At 43.6% G+C, this 16,452-nt stretch overlaps 1 protein-coding gene across 3 annotated transcripts in view; it reads right to left on the bottom strand.

Moving 5' to 3' along the window:
* Nucleotides 1-3,881: 3,881 nt before the first annotated feature.
* The window catches only part of IL2RA (interleukin 2 receptor subunit alpha), a 29,270-nt gene continuing 16,699 nt past the window's right edge, over nt 3,882-16,452 (bottom strand). Inside the window, exons 3-8 of one of the 3 annotated variants that reach the window (XM_043499105.1) lie at nt 15,133-15,224; nt 14,562-14,795; nt 13,305-13,355; nt 13,127-13,174; nt 12,136-12,202; nt 3,882-9,033 (exon numbers count right to left, since the gene is read on the bottom strand). In XM_043499105.1, coding sequence (XP_043355040.1) covers nt 8,913-9,033; nt 12,136-12,202; nt 13,127-13,174; nt 13,305-13,355; nt 14,562-14,795; nt 15,133-15,224 — 613 coding nt within the window. In that variant the 3' untranslated portion in view covers nt 3,882-8,912. Of the gene's footprint in view, nt 9,034-12,135; nt 12,203-13,126; nt 13,175-13,295; nt 13,356-14,561; nt 14,796-15,132; nt 15,225-16,452 lie in introns of all 3 variants that reach the window. The other 2 variants (XM_038403425.2, XM_043499113.1) reach the window with 2 other exon arrangements.

Here is a 16,452-nt window from a genome sequence, read left to right as displayed (position 1 = left end):
ATCAGAAGTCACTTTACTGAAGATAATGGAATTACACTAGGCAGGGGTTCTCAAATTTCATTGCACTGTGACTCCCTTCTGACAACAAAAAGTACTACATGACCCCAGGGAGCAGGGACCAAAAGCTTGAGTCCATCCGAGCCCTGCCACCTCAGGCCGGGGGGGAGGGGCAACACCCAAGCCCCGGGGTGTGGGGGCCAAAGCCAAAGTCCAAGGGCTTCAGCCCCAGGTAGGGGGGCCTGTAAACTGAGCCCTGCCACCCATGGCTGAAGCTTTCTGACTTTGGCCTCAGGCAGTGGAGCTTGGTCTTTGGCCCCAGGTGGTGGGGCTTGGGCGTCACCTTCAGGCCCAGGCCACAGCAAGTCTAACGCCAGCCCTGGCGACCCCATTAAAAAGGGGTCGCGACCCACAGTTTGAGAACCCCTGCACTAGGGTAAGAGTGATTTAAATGGGAGGAGCATCAAACCCTTGGTTTTGACACACGACTAGTGATGTTGAAAGTCATATTGTTACACAGCACAAGAGTGGGTTGTAAATAATGTCCCTTCATGCTGAGGGGAATGACTACTACCCGTGTTGAAGGAATGATGCGATGTGGAGCTATGCTGGGATTCTGTGTCAGAGATGAAAAAAGGACTTGGTGGTAGCATCCTTATGGGAAAGCTCTTGAAGATCAGGCAACTGATATGACTTTGGCTTAGGACAAGTGTATGTTAGATTGCTTTAAAGGGGAACTCTGCAAGTTGGGTGGGGAAAAGTGGTTCGGCTTCCCACTTCCTGTATGAAGGCAGTATAAGGGACTTAAACACCTTCTGCGCAGGTATGAATGTCTCAGCTCTTTCTTCTTATTCAAGCTAGGCAATACCCCTTTGGGTTTCTTCTCTGCAGAACAGATTAGTGGGGAAAATACTCAGGGAGAGAGAACTATATCAAAAAGTTTTTCAGGAAAAGATAAGAATGGATGCTGTACAACTTTAAAATGTACAATAATATCTGGGTAAACTCAATCAAGTGGCTGATTACCTGTCCTCGGCTTTACAGTACTTGACAAACCCACAGAAAGGGGGGTTAGCCAGGAAAAGGCTAATAATGCCTTGACTGGTCTCTCTCTCTTGTCAATCCCAAATCATTGTTAGAGGCACTGCCCAAGGATGTGGTGTTACAAGAAGTTCTCAGACATGTTTGTCAGGGTTGGCCAAAAAATGTTCCAGATTATTTGGGGGCTTATTTTCATGTGAGACAAGAATTGCCACCATGGGTTGATCATGGTCTACTTCGGGGCTCCCGGGTGATAGTAACAAAGGCCATGCAGGGAGAAGTGCTGGCCCACTGCCCACAAAGGGCCTCTTGGGGTGGTATGTGTGAAGCAGAGGTGTTGCACAGTGGTATGGTGGCCAGGAATTGATAGTCACATTGAAGAGTTGGTCAGAAATTGTGAACCACATTTACTTAGTGGTAAATTCTATAAGCCAACCAGTCTACCCATGATTCCTACCCTGCCATTCCCTGGGTCGTGGCAGTCAATCAGTCCTCATCCTCACAGGAAACCTGCACAACACCTTCAAAAGTCAAACTTGGGAGCTTACCTAGGAAAGCCCTCTTCTGGCCTTCACACTCAGCTAGACACCAAAAATCATGGACTCTGGTTTTATGTCTCATTACAACAACCTGTACCCTACTAACCCTCTTTTGTCCTATGACTGCAGAGGTGTTAATTGCCCACTTCATTCTGAATGGTCTCTTGCAACATGTGTTAACTCAGGCAGACTGGTTTTCTCTCACTGATTCCTTGGGCTTCTTGGGCACAGTCTGTCTGCCTTTTGTCTTCTACTTACAATATAAATTCTTTGAAGTAGGGACTTTTTTTTTTTTGCCAGGGAAGCTCATGTGTTTGTACTGTGCTGAGCACAATGGGGCCCTGATCCATGGCTGTGGCTCCTATTTACTACCGCAGTATGGATAATAAATAATAATTATTATCATTGATTTGTGAATTAACTATGGGAACAAACCACCAAGGGAAATGGTGGATGCTTCATTTCTCGATATCTTCAGATCAAGACTGGCTGCCTTTCTGGAAGATGTATTTTACTCAGACATAAGTTGTTGACCTCAATACAAGAGTAACTGGGTGAAATTCTATGTCTTGAGTTATAAAAGAGGTCAGATTAGATTATATAATGGTCCCTTCTGGCCTTACGCAATATGAATCTATGAATGGCTGTCTTCCCACTATAACAGGGGTTCTCAAACTGGGGGTTGGAATCCCTCAAGGGGTCGTGAGGTTATTACATGGGGGGTTGAGAGTTGTCAACCTCCACTCCAAACCCTGTTTTGCCTCCAGCATTTATAATGGTGTTAAATATATAAAAAAGTGTTTTTAATTTATAAGGGGGTTGCACTCAGAGACTTGCTATGTAAAAGGGGTCACCAGTAAAAAGGTTGAGAGCGACTGCACTATAAGATATTTGTTGGGCCTGTTGTTGCTACAAATCTGTCAAATATGTGATCTCTGTTTATATTTAAAAGTTTTAAATGTGGTTTTAAATGTGCCTGATATTGTTATGGGCACAGCCTGTATATCCCCTCCCACACCACACACGCTTGATTTGGGTGCTCATTCCAGTGAGAGAAAACAAGATCTTAAGTCTTCAGAATCTTGCATCAAAAACAAGATCTACGGAAGTGACATAGAAGATGTCCTCAAATCATGTGGGACAATTATTATTTTATTTTGTTATTCATTCAGTGTTGAGAAAAATCATTTTGTCTAAGTAGAAGGAAAAACCCCAACAACCTCACACTACATTACCATAAATGACAATGGTCACTGTAAAATTAGCAATATTGTATGAAATACCAACATTAAGCATGGAAATGCTTGTGGCCTTTGTAGCCAAACATAGCAAATTGGGTCCTGATCCTGCCATGAGGTCCTTGTGGGTGGAATTCTGCATTGTGTACAGCCCTTTTGACTTCTGTTGGGCTAGGTGATTCCATCCCTGAAGAGCTTACATTCTAAAAGACAGACACAGAAGAGACTAGACTCACTGGACTGCTCAGAGAAAGTATAACTGGGTTCAAAATAGAATTTGATAATTTCACGGAGGATAGGTTAATCAATGGCTATTAGCCAAGATGGTCAGGGTTGCAATCCTGGGGACAGGACAAGAGGGGATGGATCACTCAAAATAGCCCTGTTCTATTCATTCCTTCTGAACCACCTGGCACTGGCCACTGTCAGAAGACAGGATACTGGGCTAGATGGACCATTGGTCTGACCCACTATGACCATTCATACATTGTGAGTTTTATTTGCAATCATTAAAGCACATCTTCTAATTAATAGTTAAATCAGTGAGGAATTGAACCTTAGCAAAGAGAAAAGGATAAATAAAAAATGCAACTATTGCCTGAAAGCATTTAACACTTCCACTCTACAATAAGAGAGACAAGGTGAGTAATATTTGTTATTGGACCAACTTCTGTTGGTGAGACTAGCTTTCCAGCTACACAAAGCTTTTGTTGAGGTTGGGAAAGATACTCAGAGGGTCACAGCTAAATACAAAGTTGAACAGATAGTTTAGCATAAGCAGTTAGCACATATTCTAAGAAACCATTCAAGGTGCAGTGGTCCATTAACACCTCTATAGTCATAGAACAAAAATGGGGGGATTGTTGTAATGAGCCATAAAACCAGTGTTTTTATTAAGACCCTGATTTTTAGAGTCCAGCAAAGTTATGAATTTAAGCTCCCAGGCTCGTCTTTCAAAAGAGTTGTGCAGGTTTCTTTTGAGGATGAAGACTGAGAGGTCAGATATAGAGTGATCACTTTGTGAAAAGTGTTCACCCCCAGGTGAACAGTTATTTTTGTCTATTACCATTTTCCTGTGTGAGTTCATTCAAGAGCGTAGTGATTGTCTGGTTTCACCCACATAGTTGTTATTGGGGCATTTAGTGCACTGGATGAGGTACACCACATGTTGGGATAGATACATGTAGGACCCAGGGATCTCAAAAGGTGTATTGTGTAGGGGGGAGGGTTGATCATTGTAACAATGGAGATATGTTTGTAGGTTTTGCATCTGTTGTTCTGGCAGGGTCTGGTGCTGCTTTGAGTTGGGGTGTCCTGATATGTGGTGAACTTGCTTCTCATGATGAGCTTGGAGAAGTTGGTGTGGGAGGATGTTAGAAGGCCAGAAGAGGGGGTTCAGGAAAGATTTAATTCAGGATGAGGTTCCCTGATGAGTTCTAGTGTGGGATGGTATATGACAATTAGGGATATGTGGTCAGAGGGGGTTTTATTTCTTCTGTGGAGAACTAGACTCCGCTGACTCCGCCTAAAAGAATTCTTTAATAAAAATGATGACACAATCAGAATTACCTCATCCCCACCGATGAGTCTATGGCTAAGGAGATCAATTTGGTGACATGGGCCTGGCAGAGTTTTAAAATCTGCCACTGCCATTTAGCGGGTGTAGAGACACTGCTGCTTGTGGACATTGGAGCACGATCTGACTCATAAAATACACAACATACCATAGATATTTTGCGTATTTTGCCTTGTGGCCAGTGCAGTCCACGCTATCTGGATATGGCAATGCGAAAATCACTTTGCTGGACAAGATAGATCTCTATGTGACAGACATATCATCACTAAGAAGTGTGAGTGGTCCCATTTTATGTGGTCCATTTTGGGGTCAACCTTCTCAGACTGGATCTATTCCGGACACTGAGCTTTGAAGTATTAGACTTGCAGAATACAGAAATCCACCTTGTGGAGAACAGTTGGTGAGACGTACTCCCCAAGGTCTCCTCTGGTCTTGGCTGTTGCCGTAGCTATAAGCATCATCCATGGGTGGTTTCAATGGGCACCCCAATTATACAACCATGCCACAAACCTCAAAGAACATATTACATCAGTTCCCACACTGGCATACTTTGCCTTATGAGCCCCTATTTTTGTCACGTGTGATGCCTCACTTATGGCTCTTGGTGCTGCGCTCTCTTAGATCCAGCAGGGGGTGGAACACCCAGTGGCATTCACCTCCCAAGTGCTCTTCTCAGCTGAGCAGAAATAGTTGGCAGTGGCGCAGGAGGCCCTAGCATGCATATGGACATGTGAAAGGAAGCATCATTATTTGTATGGCTTCACTTTCACTTTACACATCAACCACTGGGTGTCAACTACACTGTTAATGCCATCCAGGTAGACTCGCAGAATACAGAAATAGATGGGCTGATCACCTACATCAGTACAATTTCTCAGCACAATACTATCTGGGTAAACTCAATCAAGTGGCTGATCACCTGTTCTCAGCTTCACTTGGCAAACCCACAGAAAAGGGGGTTATGAGCCAGGAAAAGGTTAATAATGCCTTGACTGGTCTCTCTCTTGTCACTTCCAAATCATTGTTAGAGGTGCTGACCAAGGGTGTGGTGTTACAAGAAGTTCTCAGACATGTTTGTCAGGGTTGGCCAAAAAATGTTCCAGATTATTTGGGGGCTTATTTTCATGTGAGACAAGAATTGCCACCATGGGTTGATCATGGTCTACTTCGGGGCTCCCGGGTGATAGTAACAAAGGCCATGCAGGGAGAAGTGCTGGCCCACTGCCCACAAAGGGCCTCTTGGGGTGGTATGTGTGAAGCAGAGCTGTTGCACAGTGGTATGGTGGCCAGGAATTGATAGTCACATTGAAGAGTTGGTCAGAAATTGTGAACCATGTTTACTTAGTGGTAAATTCTATAAGCCAACCACTGTACCCATGATTCCTACCCTGCCACCCCTCGGCAGTGGCACTCGATCAGTCCACATCCTCACAGGAAACCTGCATAACACCTTCAAAAGTCAAACCCGGAGCTTATCTGGGAACCCCCTTTCCTGGCCTTCACATTCAGGCTATGTCTACACTACACAGCTTTTAGCATCACGGCTGTGTCACTATAGCTGTGCCACTAAAAGTCGCATCGTATAGCTGCTGTTTGTCATGCCGACAAAACAGTTCCACCCCCAACAAGCGGTGTTTGCGTGGTCAGCGGGAGAGTGCTCCTGCCAACAAAGCGCTGTTCACACTGGTGCTTGTCTCCTGCAAAACTTTTGTCTTTTGGGGGGAGGTTGAGGTTAACACCTCTGAAAGACAAAAGTTTTGTCATTCAATTGCCAGTGTAGACTTAGCCTCAGCCAGACACCAAAAATCATGGACTCTGGTATTATTTCTCATTACAACAACCTGTACCCTGCTAACCCTCTTTTGTCCTATGACTGCAGAGGTGTTAATTGCCCACTTCATTCTGAATGGTCTGTTGCAACATGTATTAACTCCTTATGCTTAACTGTCTGCTCCACCTTGTATTTAGCTGTGACACTGATTACCGTTCCCCGATCTGAGGCAGAACTCACTGTGTAGCTCGAAAGCTTGTCTCTTTCAACCTTGAGAGGTACACTTTCAAGAAACAAAGAAGTAAGAGGACTTGAGAGGGAATTTATGAGCCAGCCAGAAAGCGGGAGAGTGGACAAGCTTCAAGGCAGTTGGGGACATATAACAGTGCAGTTATTTCTTGGAGAACTCTCCATAACAATGTGCACCTTAGGATAGATGAAGGATTAGTTTTCTCTAATGAGTTTTTCGGAGCAGGACAGCCCACTGGACCAGCCGTGCAGAACAGGACCAACTGCTAGCAGGCATATAGATGCCAGAACCATCTGCAATGTATAATGGAAATATTAGGGAGCTGCAAGCAATAAGTAGCAAAAGGGTCAGATAATTTAGGAACAAGGCAGTGTATTGTATGCTAATTTGCCAGGAATCAGAGCCCTTGCAGCAGCTGAAGGGTGTGAACAATCCACCCTTTGACATAAATATAGGACTTCTCCTTTTCCCACTCAAAATAATAGCATCTAAAGGTAAAATGTATGTACAAGTATTCTATAATGCACTGAGATTAGATAATCAGCTGTCCACCTCAACAAAGTTATTCATATAATGAACTAGGTCTATGCCAATAGGATTCAGTGTCAACCATGTAAAGTATAACTATCAAGAATACTGAGCAAGAAAAAAAACTGAAAGAATTAACAAACCAGTGGTGCAGAATATAAAGCTGAGCCAGGATGCTGTAGTTTCCATAGTTGGAGTCATCACAAGATTCTAGTAGTTTACAGTAGTATGAAATGAACAATTATGGGAAGATACATAAACATTCAAATGCACTTGCAGTTTATATGATCCCATAAATAAATGTACATGTCAAATATCGGTTTGTGTATTCCAAAGTCAAACTTAATTCTGCCCCTGTATACCGGAGTCCCAAGTACTTTGGCAGAATGAGCTGTCAAGTACTTCTTGATACACTGTACAGCAGTGGTGCCCAAACTTTTCCTGTTGCATCCCCCTTACCAGTAATGGAATCTATCCGCTTCCCCCATTCATTACTGCACAGTTGGCTCAGGAGAACTGCTTGGTCTGAAAGTGGAGCTGGGGGCTGAACTGGGGATGAGGGAGGAGTTGGGGCTACAGGCAGAGCTGGCCTGGGGGCAGAGAGGGAATGAGGGCACAGCTGGGCTGGGGGCGGAGTGGAGCTGGGGCTGGAACTAGGCACGGAGCAGTAGGTGGAGTGGGGTTGGAGCTGGGTTGGGGGCAGAGCAGGGGGTGGAGTGGAGCTGGGGCCGGAGCTGGAACTGGGCTTGGGTCAGAGTGGGGCTGGGTGGCACTCCCTTCCCACCCACTGTGAGGGCTGGCCCAGGACTTGCCGCATGCCACCCCAAAATGTTCCTCTGCGCCCATGTAGGGCAGTGAGCCCCACAGTTTGTAGAGCACTGCTCTACAGACAAAGCCAACACCCTTCCTTCCTTTATGCTAAACAATGTACTAGCCTGCTCTGATGAATGGGATAGTCTGAAATATAAGGGTAGAGGGGATGGATGAAGATGTATGTATGTGCAAAGTGAAGCCTCTGGTTCACAGTGAGAGGAGGAAGAGGGTATGATGAGCTTTTCAGCTCACATGAAAAGAGTGATTGGGGTGTACTGGGTTTTCCTCCCACAAAGTAGAACAGGGAGTGTGTAAGAAAGGCGTCATTTCTGGGCAATGCGTGGAAAATAAGATAAGCTGCAATCTCTTGACTGTAGCAGTCAGAGGTGGGATGGGGAGAGTCAGATATGTGGCTTGTACAGGAGGAGTAAGTGACATGGTGAGGGAGGGATAGCTCAGCGGTTTGAGCGTTGGCCTGCTAAACCCAGGGTTGTGAGTTCAATCCTTGAGGGGGCCACTTAGGGATCTGGGGCAAAAATTGGAGATTGGCCCTGCTTTGAGCAGGGGGTTGGACAAGATGACTTCCTGAGTGAGGTTCCTTCCAACCCTGATATTCTATGACTCTATTGGTGTCTCTGTCTAATAATGGCCATATTGCCTGGTTAGGCCTGTGGACCACATGTGCTGGCTGGTAGTTTGTGAGAGTTTATAGCCCATATTGGAAATACATATGATATAAGAGAGGAGGGTGAAGAGAATTTCTGGGAAACAGTATCAGGTTGGGCAGGGATAGAGGGGCAGATTGAAGGGTATTTCTGGAATATCCAATGTGACATTTTACACATGTTCCTTTTTAAAAAGAGATTATATAAACTATTAATATATTTGAATATGTATTTACTTGCCCTTAACTGGTGATTTCCATACTTTTACTTGTTTAGGTTTTTACTGCTAATGGTCTTCAAGATACATACATAGTAACAACTTGAAATGAATGTGAAAGAAGTTCTTTGTCTGTTAATAACAATATGGCCCATATTCCGTATGCTATAGATCTTTTCCGAGCTCTGAGAGCTCAGATAGCTTGGCTCTAGGCAGGAACCAGTCTCTCCCACTGCAATCCAGCTCGAGCGTTAAAGTGAAACATCTGCTACTTCCTTCACATATTGGATTTTAGTCTGTGAGCTTCCACCTCACTTTCCATTTCCACTCTTGCTGCTGTTATTAGAATGGACTTTGTCTTTTCAATCTTTACTTCTTCTGTAAAACTCCTCCGTCTCCTATAGCAATACAGTAAAATAACAGCCCCTGGTTAGAATGCAGCACATCCCTGAAAGCTCTTTGGTAGAGGATAGAAGGGAGTGGGTATGGAAGCCATCTGTTTGCAAACAAAACCTTGGAGCTCAGGTGCACCGTTCATTTAAAATAAGCAATTACGATTTTAAAAATCAAAACAAATATTTTAAGTTTTAAACTGGAAATTGATCAGAAGTGGCCATGCAGCCCTGGGACAAAGTGCCTTCCGTGTAAGAGTCTGCTTAGTAAACAGGCTGTTTACTGAATGCTTTGATGGCGCCAGCCCTATGTTAGGCACAAGGCAATAATGATGAAAAAAGCACCGAGAACTGTTGAGATCCTGCCTTGGAAAGGAAAGAGCACAGCCTGCTTGCCAAATACAGATGATAAGAAACACGACTGACAACAACTGATTCCATCATCTCTGTCTTATTTGGACTGAGCCTTTTTAGCTAACTTTCATCCAGGCCTTGATTTCCTATAGATAGATGCTGCACCATGCCTCCAAGGGCCAGAAGTGATAGAAATATGGAGCTGGGAACTGAAGACACCACAACCCATGTGTCCTCACTATCCACCCCCAACAGCTATATAATCATCCTGATTTGGTGGTCTGTAGTAGACCCCAACCATGATATTGCTCGTTTTTTGCCCTTGTCTCTTCACCCTGAGGCTTTCAACTGGTCTTTGAACTGTGGCATTGGCCAATGTCAGAAGACAGGACACTGGGCTAGATGGATCTTTGGCCTGACCTAGTATGGCTGTTCTTATGTTCTTACTGCCTCTCATCTCCTTCTGGACCTCAGAACAAGTGTATACAATACATTCTTGATGTACAATGCAGTGACTCCTCCTGTTTTTCTCTGCACCTTGATTCACATTTTTTAGGTTTTCTTTGCAACTCCCTTCCCATGCCCGAACCCCTTGCCCCCCGCCCGCAAACTCCTGCTGCTGCTGGGGAGTGGGGGCGGTGGCCCAAGACTGCCCCAGCAGTGGCCGGTACGACTGGCCCAGGGGCTCCCTGAGCTGCTCAGGTGGCCCCTGAGCCAAGTGCACCGGCCGCTGCAGAAATCACGGAGGTCACAGGAAGTCACGGAATCCATGACTTCTGTGACCTCTGTGACAAACTCACAGTCTTACTGATGACTTATTACTGTTTAATTTATCAATTTGTTCTGAAACCTCCTCTATTGACACCTGAATCTGGGACAGTTCCCCAGATTTGTCACCTAAAAAGAATGGGTCAGGTGTGGCAATCTCCCTCACAGCCTCTGCAGTGAAAACATATGTAACATTCATTTAGCTTCTCCACAATGGCATTGCCTTCTTTGAGTGATCCTTTAGCACCTCGATTGTCCAGTGGCCCCACCAGTTGTTTGAGAGACTTCCTGTTTCTGATGCACTTAAAAAAATTTTTTTGCTGTTAGTTTCTGTATCTTTTGCTAGTTCCTCTTCAAATTCTTTTTTTGCCTGACTAATTATACTTTTATACTTGACTTGCCAGAGTTTATGCTCCTTTCTATTTTCCTCAGTAGGATTTGACTTTCAAATTTTAAAGGAGGCCTTTTTGCCTCTAACCACTTCTTTTACTCTAAAAAAGAAAAGGAGTACTTGTGGCACATTAGAGACTAACAAATTTATTTGAGCATAAGCTTTCGTGAGCTACAGCTACAGCTTTGAGCTATGCTCAAATAAATTTGTTAGTCTCTAATGTGCCACAAGTACTCCTTTTCTTTTTGCGAATAAAGACTAACATGGCTGTTACTTTGAAACCTTCTTTTACTCTGTTGTTTAGCGATGGTGGCATTTTTTTGCTATTCTTTTTAACTTGGGGTATGCATTTAATTTCAGCCTCTATTATGGTTTTTAAAAAGTTTTCATGCAGCTTGCAGTCATTTCACTCTTGTGACTTGTCCTTTTAATTTCCATTTAATTAGCTACATCATTTTTGTGTAGTTCCCATTTCCGAAGTCCAGGCCTGCTGTGGTGGGCTTCTTTAGTATTTGCCCCAATTTAATTATATTCTGGTTGCTATTACCAAGCGGTTCAGCTATATTTACCACTTGGAGCTGTGATCCACTTAGGACTAAATCAAGAATTGCCTCTCCCTTGTGGGTTCCAGGAATAGCTGCTCTAAGAAGCAGTCATTAATGGTGTCTAAAACTTAAAAAAAAAAACTCTAAAAATTTCTGTATCCTATCCTGAGGTGACATGTACCCAGTCAATATGGTGATAGTTGAAATCCCCCAGTATTATTGAGTTTATATTTTTATAGTTTCTCTAATCTCCCTGGGCATTTCACAGTCACCATCAACATCTTGGTCAGCAGGTCGGTAATATACTCCTATTGCTATACTCTTATTATTCAAGCATGGAATTTCTATCCATAGAGATTCTATGGTACAGTTTGATTCATTTAAGATTTTTATTATATTTGACTCTATATGTTCTTTCATACATGGAGCCCAGAAATGCTGGAACAATTTGTATAGTGGGGGTGCTGAGAGCCATTGAACCAAACTGTAAACCCTGTATATGATGGAAACCACTTCAAGCCAGGGGGTGCTGCTACATCCCCAGCACCCCTAGTTCCAGCACCTATGATAGTGCCACTCCCACACCAGCATGACCTATCCTGTCACTTCTATATATTTTGTGTCCTGGTATTATAGTGTCCTATTGATTGTAATCATTCCACCAAGTTTCTGTGATGCCTGTTATATCAATGTTGTGAAATCCACCTTAAATCCAGTGTATTTGCACCAATCAGACCTCATTTACCTCTTAGTAATGTTGTCCACTCATTATTAGACAACTTATTCCCCTATTGACACCTCTGTCTCACAGACTCATTTCCAAGATTCACTGAGTAAGCAGTTTTATGTGCCCATTTCAAGCTTAAAAATGTTAATCCTGATCTTTTTCATTGTGCCTTTATTTAATGTAGTTAATCATTTATATAATAAAAAGAATACATCAATGAATCCTGCCTATGCTGTGTATGGAGTGATGTGGCTAATAACTCCATGCCTGCTAGAGATTGTTTAGATTCAATTAACTCATTCCTTCTATGCCAGGCTACTTACCATAGTTTCAGTATGATGATCCACCCCAAAATGATGAAAATGATTGGGAAGACAGTAAAGACAGCAACTTTTGAGAAGACACCAAAAATCATATCTGTTAGCAGATGATATTGTCTGAAACACTGCAGAGTGATTAGCATGGTTCTAAAGAAAATAGCAGTTTCCCCAAAGTTAATTTAGAGAAATAGATGTCAGAAAAGGGATAGGAACTCGCCTCCCTGAATTATAGAGAAAAAGAGAGCTAGCTGTATCCCAGCACCACGACAGTGCTTTTTACTCAGCCCTCCTGCAGAGCTCAGACAGAAGGGCCAGAGAGATCCATATTAAGAGCATTCACCACTGCAGTTATGGCGAAGCCATTGTAAAATAGCCTTGGGATACAAATGCCTCTATCATGGGAAATATTTGTGATGCTATTTACTCTGTTCATTTAATTTCATTCCATCACTCCCACTTATTATTTATTATGGGTAGCACCCATAGTAGCACCTAGAGGCCCCAACTGACACCAGAACCCATTGTGTTACTTCCTATACATACACATAGTAAGAGACAGTTCCTGTCCCAAACACCTTACAATCTAGTTGCTTGGCTGGCACAGCTTCAGTTTGATTTGTATGGTTTTAGGGGTACTTGGCTTCGTGGGTAGGAGCTGCACCTTTCTCTGTGATCCTTATAGGGCCAAGTTCACTGTCAGTTCTCAGCAAAGTGATTTTCAATGGGACTCGGGCACCTAACTCCCTTAGGTGCTAAAGCTTCCACCCTAAGTGGCTTAAATGCTTATGCCCCCATTTACCTCCCTGAACAATGTATGTTCTTCTTTGGGGTTTACATCTGTCACAGAATAGTAGGTGATTATTGTGTGGTGCAAAATGTTCCTTAGTTCTGATTGTGCCGGATCCCTTAAGGGAAATCACAAATTTAAAGGGGGAAAGTGACTGTCCTAAAGAAGGGAGAAATACCACCCATGAATGAGCTGAGCCTGGTGTACCTGTGACAGGCAACATCACTGATGGAACATGGGACAGCTCTGATGTATCTAAAAAGAGAGAAATTCCTGTTGGTTAGTGTGCCGGGTCCCTTAAGGGGAGTCACAAATTTAAAGGGGAAAAGTGACTGTCCTAAAGTAGGGAGAAATATAATCCATGAATGAGCTGAACCTGGTATATCTGTGCAGACATGAAGCATCACTGGTGGGACATGGGATGGTTCTGATGTATCTAAAAAGAGAGAAATTCCTGTTGTTTAATTATTGATGTATTGCTTCCAATGAGGGTTGGTCATTTATGCAATCAGAGTCATGCTGAGATGGGCACTTGCATCTGAGAGCTCACTTTCATCACACACATCAAACATGTAATTGCCATGTTTGCTTTTTAAACAACTAATCAACACTTCCAGCCTGAGAGTGTGCCCAGTCTACTGCCTGTTATACATGGATGTGATGTAAACTGCAGCATCCAGTGAACTGGGATCAATCTCACCAAGAGTATTATTCCATGTCAGCTTGGAGAGGAAGGATGGTCCAGCCATTGGGCCTCCAACTTAGACATTAGGAAACCAAGATTCAATTCCCTGTTCTGCAACAGGCTTCTTATGTGATAAGAGGCAAATGACTTAGGCCTAGATTTATAACGGTACTTAGACTCCTAACTTCCATAGAAATCAATTCTAGATCTGGGCCTTAACCTCTGTGTGCCTCAGTTCCCCATTTGTAAAATAGAGGTCATAGTACTGTCATAGTACTGCCTCATAGGGGTGTTGTGGGGATAAATACATGACAGATTGTGAGGTGCTCGGATACTATGGTAAGGGGGACTGTATAAAGACCGTATATAGATCTGCCTACAGCCCACTGAAGTCCCTAAACGCCCAATGCTACAAGAGGGGCTCAGATGAGACATCATGTTCTGAATTAGTTCTAGAATCTCTAGAATCTTCATTTTTCTGAAGCTTTCACATGCATGACCTAGTGCCAGTGTGTTGTGGGGATTGTGGATATGCTCTGAGAAGTAGCAGTTAATGCTGCTGGATTGCGGGTTTGGAGACCTCATTTATGATAAGGAGACTTTTTCCCTTGTCTGGCAGTCGCGTGTCTGGAGAAACTGGGTCTGCACAAGGGTCAGGCACAACCTAGCCCCAAACTGATCTTTGCTTTTGCTGGTAGCCATGTGCCTAGTGACACGACAATAAGGTGAAAGAAATCCAACACTATACTACAGCATAGCATTTCCTCTTCCCTTTCCCGGGGTGGTTTCCATATCCCAGTCAGAAGCTCTGAAGATTCCCCATATTTCCCTACACCTGAGGCACTGAGGCACAACCAGCTGGAGATAGCTGGTACCTGCACAAAGGGAAATGAATCTGAGCTGGAGCTAACACCTCATTCATCAGGGTCTAATCAATGCCAAAGCACCCCATCATACCTGTTATTGGAATTGGTTGTGTCATCTCTTCTCCACTCTTGCTGTCATTAGTGCACAGCAGACTTAGCCTTGTCCAGAAGATTTTCCCACGTTCTTCCTTACATGTGCTGATATCAGAGGTTGGGAGTCGGGCATCATAACCTCTCAGACACTTGTAATGCAGTTCCTGACCTACAGCATAATGTGTCATCGTAGGTATGGCATGTTCCACAGGGCTGGGTATCCCACAATAACCTATGAAATCCAAAGGAGGCAGACAGCTAGGTGCTATTTTTATCCCACTGTGGCTATTATCACATCAGCAAGATTTGCAAGGCACAAAATGGGCCTACCTGAAGAAAACCAGTCTCTCCCAATTCATTGGGGCAATATGAAAAATACTGCCATTTGATCACACAGTAACAACTGCTCCTAGCAAGTGGGATTTATAACCGTTCTGACTGAATCAAAGATGACAAAATCTAATACAAAACATTAAAGGGTGGGATTTTGAAAATACTCAACATTGGACTTTTTCTTCTCCCATGGAAGTCAATAGGAGAAATATGTTACAGTAATTAATGAGTGGTACCTGCTGCGTCTGATGGCACTATGGTGACTGGATTCTCAGGTGCACTGCTCTGTGGTTTTCTTTCTGACTGCCGTGAAGTAGCTATGGAGAAGATTAAGCTTAGTGTTTTTTTCTGTAAGAGAAGCTGATATTCTATAGAATCATAAATGGAAAAGCCCCATTTCACTGCGTAGGCCAACCCCTGCCAGTACAGAGTTGTTCCTTACAGCACATAATCTGCCTCCACATAATTCAGAGTATTCCATATATGCCTTCTCAGACCTTCCTCTGAAACATCTGGGTATGGCCCCTCTCAGACAGTTTACTGGACTAGATAGACCATTGGTTTGATCCAATCTGGCAATTCCTATGTTCTGGTGGGGTCTAGTTTAAAAAGTCACAAGTGGCAGGGTTTCCACTGTCTCCATAGGGAGGCTGTTCCACAGCCCAGTACACCATATTTCAATCCCAGGAAACTTTCCTTATATTTAACCTAAATATTCCCCATTCTTAGTTTGAAGGTAAACATATTTGTTTCCTTACTTGGTGTGTTCCTGTATTGGTTATTGGTGCATAACAGGATTAGATATAAAGAAATAGCATGTGGCACCCAGGTGGCTTTGCTATACAAGTCTGTGATTTACCTTACCAGAGATGACATCCCTAAATCCATTTCCCTTCTAAAATACAACAAAACAGGACAAATTCAGCCCTGTGTATCTCAGTTTAAGTTAATAGAGGTGCCCCCCCTACTCAAGGAGAGCAGCATGTGGGTTAGCACATGTGATTGGCTCCACTGTCCATTCTTACTAATGTCTATGAGTGTACATAACAACAACCACAGACCACAACTGAGCATCCAACATGTTTCTGAAGCATAGGGCTCCTAGCAAAGAAGACTGGAACCATGGGTGTGTCCCAGGGGACACAGAGACAGATACATGTTTCTTCCACCAGAGCAGATTGAAATCCAAAAAAGTTTAATCGCTGCATCAGGTAAGAGGGAGTTTGCTCTTTTTTTGAAGAAGAATGAGTCGGTGATGCGGGCAGGGTGTTGGAGGGAGTCATGACAAGGAAAACCCATTGTGGCCTCACTGACAGTGGTCCCATGGAACCAGCAAAATGAACATCCAAACCTCTGCTAAGTAGGTCAGGAGGCATGAAGGCTCTACTGTGGTCAGAAGAGACTAAACCAGAGCGGCAGAAGTGTGAGAAGGGTATAAGGAGATAACAAGTCCTCCTCCCACTGGTCAAACTGTATTGGGCAGCCAGTGAGGTTTGCGTTTGATTTTTATGGTTTTAGGCGTAGTAGCTTCTTGGGGCAGGAACCACATCTTTCTC

Source organism: Dermochelys coriacea, chromosome 1 (genome assembly GCF_009764565.3).
Source record: "Dermochelys coriacea isolate rDerCor1 chromosome 1, rDerCor1.pri.v4, whole genome shotgun sequence".
Lineage (NCBI taxonomy): Eukaryota > Metazoa > Chordata > Testudines > Dermochelyidae > Dermochelys > Dermochelys coriacea.
This window is presented reverse-complemented; position numbering and strand designations above follow the sequence as displayed.